This window comes from Mus caroli, chromosome 8 (assembly GCF_900094665.2).
Source record: "Mus caroli chromosome 8, CAROLI_EIJ_v1.1, whole genome shotgun sequence".
Lineage (NCBI taxonomy): Eukaryota > Metazoa > Chordata > Mammalia > Rodentia > Muridae > Mus > Mus caroli.
In genome coordinates, this window is record NC_034577.1 from 108,768,196 (window position 1) to 108,782,872 (window position 14,677).

At 50.4% G+C, this 14,677-nt stretch overlaps 1 protein-coding gene across 7 annotated transcripts in view; it reads left to right on the forward strand.

Annotated features, from left to right (window-relative positions):
- The window catches only part of Plcg2 (phospholipase C gamma 2), a 136,277-nt gene that overhangs the window by 96,192 nt on the left and 25,408 nt on the right, over positions 1 to 14,677 (forward strand). For all 7 annotated transcript variants that reach the window (XM_021170477.2, XM_029480946.1, XM_021170482.1 and 4 more), the window contains 7 exons: positions 785 to 965; positions 2,914 to 2,985; positions 5,617 to 5,726; positions 8,285 to 8,381; positions 9,661 to 9,727; positions 11,529 to 11,686; positions 13,235 to 13,337. In XM_021170477.2, the coding sequence (XP_021026136.1) occupies positions 785 to 965; positions 2,914 to 2,985; positions 5,617 to 5,726; positions 8,285 to 8,381; positions 9,661 to 9,727; positions 11,529 to 11,686; positions 13,235 to 13,337 (788 nt within the window). The remainder of the gene's footprint in view (positions 1 to 784; positions 966 to 2,913; positions 2,986 to 5,616; positions 5,727 to 8,284; positions 8,382 to 9,660; positions 9,728 to 11,528; positions 11,687 to 13,234; positions 13,338 to 14,677) is intronic.

Here is a 14,677-nt window from a genome sequence, read left to right on the forward strand (position 1 = left end):
AGAGGAGGGCGTCAGAGCCCCTGGAACCGGAGTTACAGACAGTTATGAGCAGCCATGTAGGTGCTGGAATTGAACCCAGGTCCTCTGTAAGAGCAGAAAGTGCTCTTAACAACAGAGTCACCTCCCCCGCCCAGATACTCTTGGCTCTAAAGTTAGGATTTAGTTTCTAAATCAGTAAGGCTGAAGGATCAGTTGTCTGTCCTGTTTGCAATCTTTTCTGCCTCTTGTTTCAAACAGATGAAAAAAGAAAAAACCAAAACAACTTATCATCCTTTTTGAAACAAAACAAAACAAACACAGCCATTGTAACTCTGGACCACTGGAGGCAAGATTCAAGGACCTGAGGACTGATTGGAGTTTTATGCAAGGACTGGAAAGCCCTTTGTGGAAGGGCCCACGGAGCAAACATTTTAGGCTTCACAGGCTGTATAGTCCCTGTTGCAGCTATGTAACCCCACCATCCAAGAGAGAAAATGACCACAGCATAGACACAAATGAACAGTGGTCATGTTTCAATAAAACTTTATTTTAAAAAACAAACAAACAAACCAGGGAGCAGGTTTAGCTTGTGGGTCACAGCATGGCACCTCAGTCAGGCTGAAGGAAGAGCTGGGTGTTGAGCATCACATATGGGTTCTTTCAGATCTGAACTTAAACGACCCCAGTGTCTCGTGACTGAATTCTGTTCATTTTGGTCCCCTAAGGATGGGTAACAAGGCTGTGGCTGATTGGTGTAGCTGCTAGCATCCTTGGTTGTTAATCCCCTGTGGTCCTCTCCCTTAAGGGCCAGGGGCAAGGTGAAACATTGTCGCATCAACCGGGATGGACGCCACTTCGTGCTGGGCACCTCTGCCTACTTTGAGAGCCTGGTGGAGCTTGTCAGCTACTACGAGAAGCATACACTCTATCGTAAGATGCGGCTTCGATACCCTGTGACCCCGGAGCTCCTGGAGCGATATAATATGGTAGGTTGACTCCCTTGGGCTTGTTAGTCAGATCACAGACTATATTTTAGAGATACAATGTGCATCATTTACATACATTACTGTATGTCTGTGATAGGAGGTCCTGGGGATGCAGACTTGGCCACAGTTTACAAAGACTCTGTCCCCATGCGACTGATAGTGGAGGTTGGGAGAGGCAGGCGATGCGTTAGAAATAAACACAGACAGAGTCAGATGGTAATATATGTAAAGAAAGAGGGCTGGGATGGCGTAGGAGGGTATGAAGAGATGGGACAGTGGCTTGCAGTTTTCAAAGGTTCTGGGTCGATCTTACTGAGGAGTGAGCCATGCAGATATTTGGAGGAGAAAGAACAGCAGAAGCAAAAGCCTTGGGGTGGTCAACAGGCATGAAATGAGCCCAGCCAGAGTAACGCTGAATGAGGATGGGGCTGAGATTCTGGAAGGTTCCTGTAGGGCCTGGTGGGCCATGGTAAGGCACTGGCTCTTTATCTCGTACACTGCAGGGTTCTGAGTGCACAGAAGGCCGGATATGGTCATGATATCTCACTTCCTGTCAGAAGGATCCTTGATTTCCTGAGAGGAGATAGATTCTGAGGGCTGGTTAGTGTTGCTTGTCAACTTGACACAGCCTAGAATCAGCAGGAAGAAGTCTTAGCGAGAAACTTCCTAGCTCAGGTTGGCCCATGGGCATGCCTATGGGGAGCTTTCTGGATTGTTCATTGATATAGGAAGGCCCAGCCCACCATGGGCAGCTCCATTCCCTAAGCAGTGAGCCCAGAACAGTATCAGAAAGGAGAAAGCTGGCTGAGATCAAGTCACCGAGGCTATAGGTGTTTATTTTCTCTGTGCTCTTGACTGTTCCTGCCTTGACTTCCTCATGACGATGGACTACCATCATTTTTTCTCTTAAGTTGTCTTTGGTCAGGATAGTTTATCACAGCCACAGAAATGAGACTAGGACCTAGGACCCAGGACCCCATATTCCAACCATGTGCCAGGGAGGGAGTGTGTCTAAATTCCTCCTTGAGAAAATTTGGGTCCTAGAGGAGAAAGCACAGTGTGCCAGAGTGAGGTGTTTGGGTCAGCACTGGCTCCTTTGGGGCACACTGACCTTCATAGCAAGAGGAGAAGACACTACAGTGGACAGGGGTGTGGCCAGGAGAGGCGCTTTAACAGGACAAAAGTGTGAGCCAAAACCTAGGAGACAGGAGTGAACGAATGGTTTCTGAGGAGATGCGGAAAGGCTGACAGCAGTGACTCGGGGTAGAGGGACAGGAAGGCTGGGGAGGGCCAGGGTAGGCCAGGGGCCTTGGCAGTTGCTGCATATGCCTGCCAGTTCCCCTGGTATGATTCTCTTGAGCTGCAGATATGCTATCCTTGAACAGGGTATCAAGAAGAGATCCTGGTATCCTCTGGGTCAGGGTAGGGTGTCTTTGATTTCCAGGTTGCTTCCAAATTTGGAGGAACTTTTTGAATCCTCTTGCTATCTCTCCCTCCAAGCCACACAAGAATCCCATGAGGTTCCAACTCTTCTTCTTCTTTTTTAAAAAACGATTTATTTATTTATTATTTGTTATTATATATATATGAGTACCCTTCAGACACACCAGAAGAGGGCATTGGATCCCATTACAGATGGTTGTGAGCCACCATGTGGTTGCTGGGAATTGAACTCAGGACCTCTGGTAGAGCAGTCAGTACTCTTAACCACTAAGCCATCTCTCCAGCCCCCTCCAACTCTTCTTTCCAAAGAACAAGATACCCCGAGAAAGCCTGCAGCCTGGCTGTTGCCACAGGCCATCCTAGGAGCCTGGGGTGCCGTACTTACTTCCTGTTTGGTGCTGGGAATCGAACCCGGGACCTTGCCCATGGCAGGCAAACGCTTCTTTCCCTGAGCCACACTCCTCAAGTCCTTTCCATTTACTCTTTGTCCTTCCTCTTTTTTCAGGAAAGAGACATCAACTCTCTCTATGACGTCAGCAGGATGTATGTGGACCCAAGTGAGATCAACCCTTCCATGGTACGGCACCAGTCCTACCCAGTAGAGTGAGAGGGAGACCCTTGCCCCACCACTGGTCTCTATCACAGTTATAGTGGGGCGTATTCTGGGACACCTGACCACAACTAACATTTCATGGTGAAGGGTAGGATATACCATGTGGTTTCACGGAGGTTAATAGAATTCCATCCAGATGGAACCGAGTCTCGCTAGAGTCCCGAGTTTCGGTGAACCACCTTTGGGCCACACAGATTCTAATTAAAAAAATCTTCCAAAACTCCTTTTCTGCTTGCCGACGGAGCCCGAGGCGTTTATGAATTATGTCTGGTTCGATGCCCTCCTTGCGAGGCCAGCGCTATCTCGGATTCCCACCCTGCCGCTGCCTCGTAGCTTTGTGTAGGAAAAGGTGGATTTTGCTTTTTGCCTCCAGCTGCTCCATCTCCATCTCAAACTTAGTGGGGGAAGAACTACAGCGGATTTTCTGCCTGGTACACATGACTAGGGTGAGGCCACTCTCTGGTGGGCTCTGCTGAGATCCAGGACTCAATTCCTTTCCTTTTTTTTTAAAAAACACATTTCCAATCTTTGGTGGATGCAACTTCAAAGCAGGCCATGAAGGCTTCAGAGTGAGGAGGTGAGGAGAGAGTGGCTAACTAGTATGGGCAGCGTTTCAGAGGGAAGGCTGTGCTGTGCTGAGGCCCAGCCCGGATGGATAGGTTTGGGACGTCCCCCCAGCAGCCCCCGGAAGAACGTTGAGCTGACCTCCATCCTCCTCACAGAGTTACGGACTCAGTTTGCTCTGAAGGGCCTGCGTCTCTTCTCCTTTTAAACACAGTTCCATGAGTTAGGTCTACTGGCTCACAAGAGCGTCAGGCAGATGACACGGGAGGGTGGAGCTGTAAGGATGACATCACAGCCCTACTTCCCAGTACCGGAGATGGAACCCAGGACCTCTCATATGCCAGGCTGAGGTGTATGCATAGCTGAGGTGCATTTCCAGTGCCCCCCCAATCCCCATCTTGACTTTTTCAGAGTGACCTAGGTAAATTCACAGGACTGGAAGGATAGCATTTGAGGTAACATGTCAAGTGTGTTGAAGACAAGAGTCCAGTATGTTTTAAGCATTTAGCCTTGGTTAGGTCCTAATTCCTCACACCAGCTACACAAAGCAGGTACCATCGTGTGGTACCCATTTTACTGGTGAGGAAGCTGAGGTTATTCAGGTGACTCCTAGCAGCTGGGTTAGAAGCCTGTCCTCTTGGCCGTGTGGATATGCCCAGTTCCTACAAGGCCACATAGTGGTTGGCTTGTTTCTCACTAGTCCCCTTGGGCCTTTCTTGCTGTCCCAGAAAAGCAGTCTCTCCCTAATACCATTCAGTAGTACCTCTCTATGCCATGCCTGTGCCTCCCTCTCACCACGGGCCCGGCTCTGGCTCTCACATTTAGAATGCCGGGGAATAATCCAGCCAGTCTCTGGTTGGGGTTCTACATGGCAGAAGCTTCTAGAAGCTGCATTAGTCTTTATAGATTCTGGTGGAGGATGGCAGTACCTCGCAGTCACTGACCCAGTTCTGGGCTCAGCTACTTCTCATGTGGTTGGCTCTGGACTAGGTTCTTCATGTCTCTGTGCTCAGCTTTCCCATCTGTAAAATGGGCACGATGGCACCACCTCCCTGTTAGAGTGGTTGTGACAGTTAAGGGAGTCACTGTAGGTTAGAACAGTAAGTTCAGGGCAGCTCTCCATGTTGGCAGATGTCTAAGAAATGCAGGGCACAGGCATTTTTTACTGTCACATGAATTATTTCACTGAATTTTCTCAGGAAATCCATAAAACTTTAATTACCATTTCAGCTGGGGAAATGGAGGCTTAGCGGGCTCCTGCTTACACAGATAGGAATGGGCAGAGCCGCAGTTACAACTTCTGGGACGGACTCAGTATCTAGTCTCCCAGAAGTGATCTTTCCCGAGTCCTTTCTCCTTTGTCAGGGAAGAGAGGGAAGCCAAAGACCTAAGCAGGCTTGATCATTTTAGAGATTTCTCTATTACTATTTCTTTGCTGTGTGTGGGTTTTTTTTTTTCTTTCTTTGTGTGTTTACTATTATCGAGTAGCAGGCTTCAAGAAAATTCTTTGAAAATTTTGCCTCCATAAATTCCATCTTTCTTGCTCATACAGAGCCCAGCTTTTGTTGTTGTTGTTTGATTTAGGGAGGGGTGGGAGACATTGAGACAGAGTCTCACTGTGTAGCTCAGGCAGGCTTTGAACTTGTGTTCCTCTCGCCTTAGCAGCACCCCAACCAAGCTCTGGAGTTATGGGTAGGCACCACTACATCCAGGTCTCCTAGCATGACTAGACGATAATATCTGAACTTCTGGGAGAACCATTAAGAACTGCAGCTCTGAGGTGGCGAATATGGATTAATCTAAGAGATTGTGTCAAGAAATTAGCAATGTTTATTCTTTCTCCTGGTTGAGCGAGTCTTTAACCCACTTCCTGGTGGACTGCGTGTGTTTGGTTCCCATGCAATACCAACTCTCACCAGCAGATGGCGTAGTAACTCTGGCCTCTGCGGTCTGGCTTCCGAACGGGTCCTGCTTCCCTCCCCTGCCTCTGTCATCCAACTGCCCTTCTTTTCTTCCTGTTTCCTCCCCAAGCCTCAGAGGACCGTGAAAGCACTCTATGACTACAAAGCCAAGCGCAGCGATGAGCTGACCTTCTGCCGCGGTGCCCTCATCCACAATGTCTCCAAGGAGCCCGGGGGATGGTAAGGCTGACCGGGGATGGGCCTCTTGGGGGTGAACTTGACTGGCCTCCTCTTGTGGTGACTCTAAGGGGCTGGGTGGCGCTCTGAGCCCTCTTGTCTCGCATTCCAGACTGGATGGGTGCTGATTCGCCATGGAGGTCTTCCCAAGGTTGCATTGTTACTGTGTGGGCTCCAGCAATGACACAAGCTTGTTTGTGATTAAAAATTAAAAACAAACAAACAAACTAAAAAAATATGTATATACATGTGTGCCTATTTGTCTGAATATGCACACGCATATATGCAGGTACCTAAAGAGTCCCAACAAGGGCATCAGTTACAGATGGTTGTGAGCCACCATGTGGATGCTGGGAACTGAACCTGGGTCCTCTGAAACAGAAGCAAAGTGCTTTAAACCACTGAGCCATCTCTCCAGCCTCTCAAGTTCATTTTAAAAATCAGGAGACCCTCTTGATTCCAAACCGGTTTTCACCTAACCCCTCAGCATCAAAGCCATACGACAGCAGGTGAGGAACGGCCTCCCTCAGTCTTTCTGATGACTCTGTCCTCACAGAGGCCGCTTGCCCTCACTGGTGCCCTCTGACCTTCTCTCCCAGGGCAGGCGCTTGGCATTACCAAGGCCTCTCCCCCTCTGGGCCTCCCAGCTGCAGGTGCTCCCTCACTGTCATTTTGCCCCTTGATCTAGGGAATTCCCAGGCACAGTTGGTGCCCAGGGGAAGAGAGTATGTGTAGAACCCCCCGTGAGAACTCCCAAGTCACACTGTTTGTTTGTTTGTTTGTTTTTTGCCCGGGGAAGACTCTGACATGTCTCATGCCTCCCCATGGTTCTAATGTGAACTTTCCTAAAATTCTAACTCTTGTCTTGAGATGAACTGAGAGACAAAGGTAAAGTCATCTGGCAAGGGGCTGTGGGTAAACGACAGCTGCCACCCATCTCTCTCTCTCTGATGGCAAGCCCGTCAGTCACCTCCTTGTATCAGATCCTCCTCCCAAACTAATCAGCGACAACCAATGGTTTTTGTCCCGGTAGAAACACTTTGGAGAGTGAAAGCAAGGTGGACATTAGTAACTACATGTCAGTAAGAGTTATCAAGTTCTTGGTCCTGAAATCCAGGCGGCGCCAATGCCTATGATGATTCAGAGAAAGGAAGGTGGTGAGGAGGGTGCAGAAAGGGCTGGCACTTGGCAGCCACTATGTGCACAGTACCACATATCCTTACTCTGCTTGTTCAGGCCAAAGAAGCAAATTAGGTGCTTCCTGCTACTGCCATGTACGGATTTGGTTACGTTGAGAAAGATCTCAGGCCGTGTGGAGGGCAGGCGTGTGGTTCTAAGTTAGGGGTAAGGTGTCTGTTTAAACAGTGGTGGGCACAGGGGCCAGAGAGGCACAGAGGAGCAGCTGCCAGGGCTCTCTGGAGGAGAAGGTACAGAGTCAGGTCTTAGGTAGTTAGGAGGCTTAGTTAGCAGGTTAGTAGCCTGCTTGTCGGGCCCGGCAGCTAGGCAGTGCAGCAGGGGCAGTTCTGGGTCGTGGAGCTTCCCTGGGCTGAGACCCAGCTGGGCTGTGACAGGCTCCTGAGGCTGGATCTTGTGGGATCTGGAATGCTGCGACATGGTGTGGCTAGAGGTACTTTTGGAGTGGCCTTGAAAGTATGAGACCCTGCAATGAGGAATAGACTGGAGGTGTGTAAGTGTCCAGCGTGGCCACAGCACATCCACAATGGATTATGTCAAATGTGGCTGGTGCTGTAATGAGGGGCTAGGCCAGTGCTCTATGGCTGAGCATCCCCCCCCCACCCCGACTCAGCCTCTTATTGGCAGAGTCGGGGCAAGTGTCTACACTGAGCTGCATACTGAGCCAAGGATGGACACTGTCATACCTGGGCTGGATGCCAGATGCCATTTGAAGCACTTGGTATACCCAGACTGTCCTAATAAAACCCGAGGCAGCTCCAGCATTGCCCCATTTTACAGATGGGGAGCCTGTGGTACAGAGTACCAGTGTAGTCACTGAAGGAGATGGAATTTCTTTTAGAAAAGTATTTGGTTTTATTACTTTTAAATTATGAGTCAACATAGGCCTCTGTGTGTGTGTGTGTGTGTGTGTGTGTGTGTGTGCACACGTGCGCGCGCATGCGCGCCTTAGAGTGTAGTGCCCACAGAGGCCAGAAGAGGGCAGAAGATCCCCTGGAGCTGGAGTTAGAGCTACTTGGTATGGATGCTGAGCCATCTCTTCAGCTCCAAGGAGCTAAGATTTCACTGCAGGCCATTTGGCCCCACACACTCTTGTGTCTGGATTCACAGCCTTCCCACAAATGGGGTGGGCGCTCTCCGAGAGGCCCTTGGTCCCTCTTAAAGCCCTGGAAGCTTTGACATCTCTTAGTGTTGCCAACACCAGAATTTAGTCATGAGGAATGAGTTCTTGGTCATCTGACAATAAGTATTTTTAAAAGGCGTATGCTCCCATTGAAATGCCTTCGTCATAGATCATGACAGCCCCTCGGGTCACCTGAGCACTCAGCTGAGCAGGCTAAGCGCTCCGTGTCTGTGGTTCTCCGCAGGTGGAAAGGGGACTACGGGACCCGGATCCAGCAGTACTTCCCGTCCAACTATGTCGAGGATATCTCGGCAGGAGATGCTGAGGAGATGGAAAAGCAGGTGGGTCTCCATAGTCTGTGGCGCAGGCTTTGGGGGAGTCCCTTGAGCTATCTTGGGGTGGGGGTGGGGGATGACTTTTTGACATGTACTTGTTGGGGGTGGGTGTCTCTGCAGAGCTGGGCAGTGGAGCGAGCAGGGTGATGCAGAAATTGGGACCAGCCCTGAGCTGCTTTGGGTAAAAGCCTCCATGACGAGCCGGTTGTGTTTTAATCAGTCGGTGCGAGGCTGAGGTTTTGAAAGCTCAGGAGAATTCCCACTGGAGTAAGAGTGGCCAGACGGGGAATTTGTCCTCTGCTCAAAGCAATGTGCAAATGAAACACATTCAGTTTAGAGAGGCAGACATGCAGAACGTGCTTAGCATGAGGAAGGAACAGTGCTTTGCTGGAAGGTGAGACAGGGCCTTCTGGTGACTTTGCCTGTGAGCCAGGCTTTGGTCCCTAGCCACCTTGTATTAGAGTGCTCTTGGTGGAAGAAAGGGGCCACTTGGGTTCATCAGCTTGCCCCAGGGAAGAATCTGTCATGTGGGCGTACATCCCTTTAGGGTCCCCAGCGTTTATTCTCTAAGGGTGGCAACACAATTGGGGAAGGGCTTTCTGGAGGAACCAGTGTTTGAGTCTTAAAAGTGAAGCTGGGTTAATTACCAAGAGATGGGCACAGGAAGGCACAGCCTAAGTTAGGGTGTGGTGAGTGGAAGACCATTGTCCCCAGGTGGCTGGGACAGGGACAGGACTCCTCACTGCATCTGTGTGTCACCGGAAGCCTGGCAGAGAAGGCTGGGGCAGTATAGCAATAACATCAGCTTTGCCATCTCAGTTGGTTCCCAGGACAGACGATTTGAGTGTGCAGCACAGAGGGGATAAAGGCCGGTGAGGTTGGCCAGGGCTTGGAAAGCCACAGAAGCCAGATGGCAGATCCCAGCTGTAGCTTTCCGTGGGACGTGGCGGGAGCCGCAGAAGGCTCCTGAGCTACAGGAGTCGAAGGCCAAGTGGCCTCGTTTCATATGCACAGCAGATGAGGTCTCTGTAACGGGGTTTGAGATTGGTTTTAGGACTCACAAGGTGTGTCTCTGTGGACTGGAAAAATGCAATACAGATACTGTAGGTATCTGTGCACTGCTGAGTCTCCGTCATCGCCCTCCCCATGGACTCTGTAATGAAAACGCATTTTAAGCCACGCCACAGGTAGTGGCGGCGTGTCACTAAACGGCATGTCTAGAAACTGGTTGTCGTTTTATTATTTTGCTTATGACTACTGAGAATCGGGTCTCATTTCTTCACAGATTATTGAAGACAATCCCCTCGGGTCTCTCTGCAAAGGCATATTGGATCTTAATACCTACAACGTTGGTATGTGCACTCGTTTTCTCAGCTTGATTCCAGGCCAGATCCACCCCGCCCTACCAAGGCTGGTTTAAGGACTAGCCTCAGCAGGGAGGTGGGCTGGCGCATGTCTTGTGCCTCTCAGACCTAGATGAGGTGGGGCTGAAGCATGCATGGGGACTGATAGGTCCCTGATGGTGGGGCCTGCTGCCACCATCTGCTAACACAGGACTGCCCTCTAAGAAGTACTGGTGACTTAGCTGTTGTCATGGTGTCAACATCTGCCCATGTGTCTGCTTTACAGAGAGCTGAGCTGCTGATTGGTCAGGGTTGGGTGCGTCAGGCGCTAAAGCTCCCCAGGCTCTTGCCTGGCTCTTCTCACTAGATCTTAGCTCCCGCAAGAAACCTGACCTGCCTTGGTCAGCATGTGTGGTACCAGGGATGTGGCGGGGCATTCTGTGTAGAGATGAGCTGTGATTTGCACGCAGCTCTGTGTTCAGGGCCTGCCCACACTGACGTGGGTGCACAGTAGCTTCCAGAGATGTAGCTTCCTATTTGTAGCTGCAGGTCCAAGCACAGAGCCCAAGCTCCCTCCATGGTGGCCCACTGATTCTTGAGCTGAGTCCCCTCTTTCCCGGGGAGGTCCGAGTATGGTCCCCTTGGGTTCCTATGACAACAATCCCAGGACCGATACTCCCACCCTCTTATACAGCCATTACTTTCTTTCCATCCTTATTCTCTTCTCCCTTTTCCCTTCCCGTGACTCTGGTAGGGAAGGTGGAGGGTTTTTACTCCAGATGAGAAAATGGGTAAGTCTCTGGCAACTCCCCAATGTGCCGAGACTGTCAGACTCAATTCTCACCTTTGTAGCTGATGCCCTGGCTTGCCCCCTCCCTGTATTGTCCTGTTAGAGGACATGGGGATGTCGCTCGCTCGCTCAGCAGTAGGGACTTGTCATCAGGGTGGAGCTGCCCTTCAGCTCTGCCCGTGTGACTTTGCAAATGTTGCTGTCACCTTGAGCCTCTCGGTCTTGTCTCCTATAGGATGAGTGTCACAGTGTCCCCGTGAGGTTTGCTAAAAGCTAAAACCACACGTGTAGTTGTCTGCTAGGGACATCACCTCAGAGCTCACAAAGTGCAGACACCAGTATAGGACAGATCAGGGTAACCTTCATGTTCCTATCTATAATTATCTTTTTTCCTTGTCATCTGTCAGTCAGCCTTAGTGTGCCACAGCGTTCCTGACTTTCCTTCATCCTCATAGGGTTGCTTTCTGGGTCTGGGTTCCCACACCCCATTGTCTTTCTCTTCTAGGGATGTTGTTCCTTGGATTTAAGGTTGATCTTATATCTGGCACATCTTTTTTTTTAAGATTTATTTATTTATTATATGTACACTGTAGCTGTCTTCAGACACACCAGAAGAGGTCATCGAATCTCATTACAGATGGTTGTGAGCCACCATGTGGTTGCTGGGATTTGATCTCAGGACCTTTAGAAGAGCAGTCAGTGCTCTTAACCGCTGAGCCATCTCTCCAGCCCAGGTCTGGCACATCTTGAGATAGTTGGTACATCAAAATTCCTTTTCTAAATGTTACACTCGCAGGGACAGGAGCTTGGTAAATCTCTTTGGAGGATAATACTCAGCCCGATACACACCTTTACCTGTAACTTGTACAAAAGGTTCAAGACACTGCCTGCCAGAAGGTGGGAGTCCCCATCAGCGTGTGACTATAGCTGTGGCAGTTGAGGTGGGGGCACTAGTATGAAGTGCGGTCTTGGTGGTCACCTCCTGGGCCCATCAGGACTTTCCTTACCCTCTGTCTACAGTGAAGGCCCCCCAGGGGAAAAACCAGAAAGCCTTCGTCTTTATCCTGGAGCCTAAGAAACAGGGAGATCCTCCCGTGGAGTTTGCGACCGACCGTGTGGAGGAGCTGTTTGAGTGGTTTCAGAGCATACGGGAGATCACTTGGAAGATGGACACCAAGGTGGGTCTAAGCACACTGGGGAGCGAGGTACCTACCCATCCCAGCCCATTCTGCCCTGATGAGGCCAAGGATGGGTTCAGAGGCCATTGCTGTGTTTCAAAGGGACCCTGCATTCTAAACTCCGGGGCTGGGTACAGGCATCAGCTGTAATCTGGTGGCCAGTGGTGCCAGAGTTCTAACGTGGGGCAGGAAGGGTAAGAGAGGGGACTTCAGGCCAGGCCACCAGCTTACAAATCTGGTCTTGACATTGTCTGGCTATGTGGCTCAGAGCTGGAGGCAATTCTGTCTCTTGGGATGTATGGACCAACCTAGACAATATCCCTAAAGCACTCAGCGTAGGATGCTGGAAGCCAGTGACCTCCTAGATGCTGACGCTCTTGTAAAAGCATTCCGTCAGCCATTGCCCCGGCCAATGAAAGGCTGCTGAGTCTGGAGCAGTGCGAGAGGGTAGCTCTGTGTGAGAGAATGAGAAGTTAACCCTTACCTGATAGCACTGTACAGTGCTTGTGTGGAGCGGAGTCCTCCCTCCCCTGGTCCACGTGTGTGGCCTGAGCCAAGCTAAGGAGACAGCTGTCTGCACTGGGCTGTGCTGGGGGAGCTAAGGGAAGAGGGAGGCTGCATAGGTTTCAAAGATAGAGAGGAAAGAGATGATGGTTCTTGGGGGTCCACAGAGGTTTAGAGTACCGAGTCCTGTGGACCACCCCAACCAGCGTGACTTTAGGGAGGGGGTCAGACAGGAGGCAGGGGCATAATGGGATGACAGAAGCTCCCTCTTCTGCTATCAGGGTCTCCACCTACTTCAGGTTGACCTTGAACTTCCAAATTCTCCTGCCTCAGCCAGCCAAGCACTGGGATTAAAGCCATGTTCTTCTGCTTGTGGCTCTCTGTTTACCATTTATTATCTCTGTGTGTGTGTGTGCGCACATGCACACGCATGTGTGCATGCATGTATGCCGGTGTAAACGCTGTGTGCATGCATGGAGGCCAGAGGAGGGTGTTAGATACCATCTTTTATCACTCTTCCCCTTATTCCTTTGAGGCAGGGTGTCTCCCTCAACCTAGAACTTAGTTTGTGGGGTCATGCTGGCAACAGAAAGCCCCAGCCATCCCCCTGCCTCTTCCCCACTGCCGTGTTGGAGTGGCAGGTGTGAAAGACCACACCTGGCTTTATCATGTGGGTGCTGGGAGCTGAACTCAGGTTCTCATGGTGAGCTGTGCTAACCACTGGGCCGTCCCTCCAGCTCACGCCTGTGTGACTTTAGAGAGCAGCAGCGGCAGAGCCGTCCTAGACTCCGAGCCCTGGGTGGGAACAGCATAGTGGAGAATCTAAAGAGGATGGAAGAGAGGGGGGATTGTCTTCAGGACAGAAAAACACCCAACCCTGGGTGCTGGGGGATCCAGGGAGAAAGCTGGCCAGGTGAGTGAAGTGTGCCATGGAGTAGATGCTGGCTCGGTACTGTAGTGTGTTCAGGGAGAGCTGTCCAGGTGAGCCAAAGTGTGCCGAGGTGCAGATGCTGGCTCAGTGCTGTATCGGGTTCATCTCTACAGGAGAACAACATGAAGTACTGGGAGAGGAACCAGTCCATCGCCATTGAGCTCTCGGACTTGGTTGTATACTGCAAGCCAACTAGCAAAACCAAGGACCATTTGGGTGAGTCTGCTGGGGAAGACCCTTCCCAGAGAACTCTGCTGTTTGCCGGTGAGGCGGGTGCTCTCAGGATACTACATAGAACATGCACTTTGCTTCCTAATGGATCCAGGCAGAAGCCCTGTCCATGTTCCCATAGCCAAGATGTGTTGGTGGTTCTAAATTCTGTTACGCCTAGAAAGAAAGGCTGTGGGGAGAACTGGGTCCCTTTGGACTGCACAAGACCCTCTTTGTAATGCTGGACACTGCCAAGGGCAAGAGGTACCAATTAAGGTGTGACTGTCATACCCCTTAGGTATCTTTGTGTATGTGTGTGGTGGTTACTCCCCCCACCCCACCACAGTCATGCCAATAGGCCAACCTGATCCAGACAGTTCCTCACTGAGACTCTGGCTGCGTGACTCTAGGTCATGTCAAGTTGGCAATTAGAAACAACCATCATGGTGAGTGTTGGTGTATCTTGGCTGTGGTTCCTCAGCTGTCCATCATGTTTGAGAGAGGCTCTGTCACTGGGCTTGGATTCAGCAAGCAGGCTAGGCTGGCTGACCAGCGAGTTCTGGGGATCCTCCTGCAAGCCTGCATACTAAGATTACACAGTACCACACCTGGCTTTCTCTCTCTCTCTCTCTCTTTCTTCTTTCTTTCTTTTAAAAACTTGTGGACTCGAACTCAGGTTTACATAGTTGGCACTTTACAGAGTTGGCCACCACCCTATCCCTTCAGTGTCTTTTCTTTTTAAAGATTTATTTATTATTATACATAAGTACATTGTAGCTGACTTCTGACACACCAGAAGAGGGCGTCAGATCTCATTACAGATGGTTATGAGCCACCATATGGTTGCTGGGATTTGAACTCAGGACCTTTGGAAGAGCAGTCAGTGTTCTTACCTGCTGAGCCATCTTGCCAACCCTCATGGCCTTTTCAAGAGAGTTCTGGTCTCTTTTTGTCACCTGGGCCTTCTGCCATCACACCCAGAAGTATGGGTGACTGTCTCCTCTGTCTTAGTCAGTGCTCTATTGCTGTGAAGAGACATAACCATGCAACTCTTACAGAGTAAAACATCTAATTGGAGATTTGCTTACAGGTTCAGCAGTTTAGTCCATTGTCATCAGGGTGGGAAGCATGCAGGCAGACTTGGTGTTAGAGAGGTGCCTGAGAGGTCTACATCTGCATCCTCAGGTAGCAGGAGGACAGAGAGAGCTATGGGGCCACCCTTGGGCCCTTGAAACCTCAAAGCTCACCCCCAGTGACACACTTCCTCCAACAAGGTCACACCTATTTCCAATGAGGCCACATATCTGAATAGTGCCCCTCCCTGGTGACCAAGCATTTAAATCTTT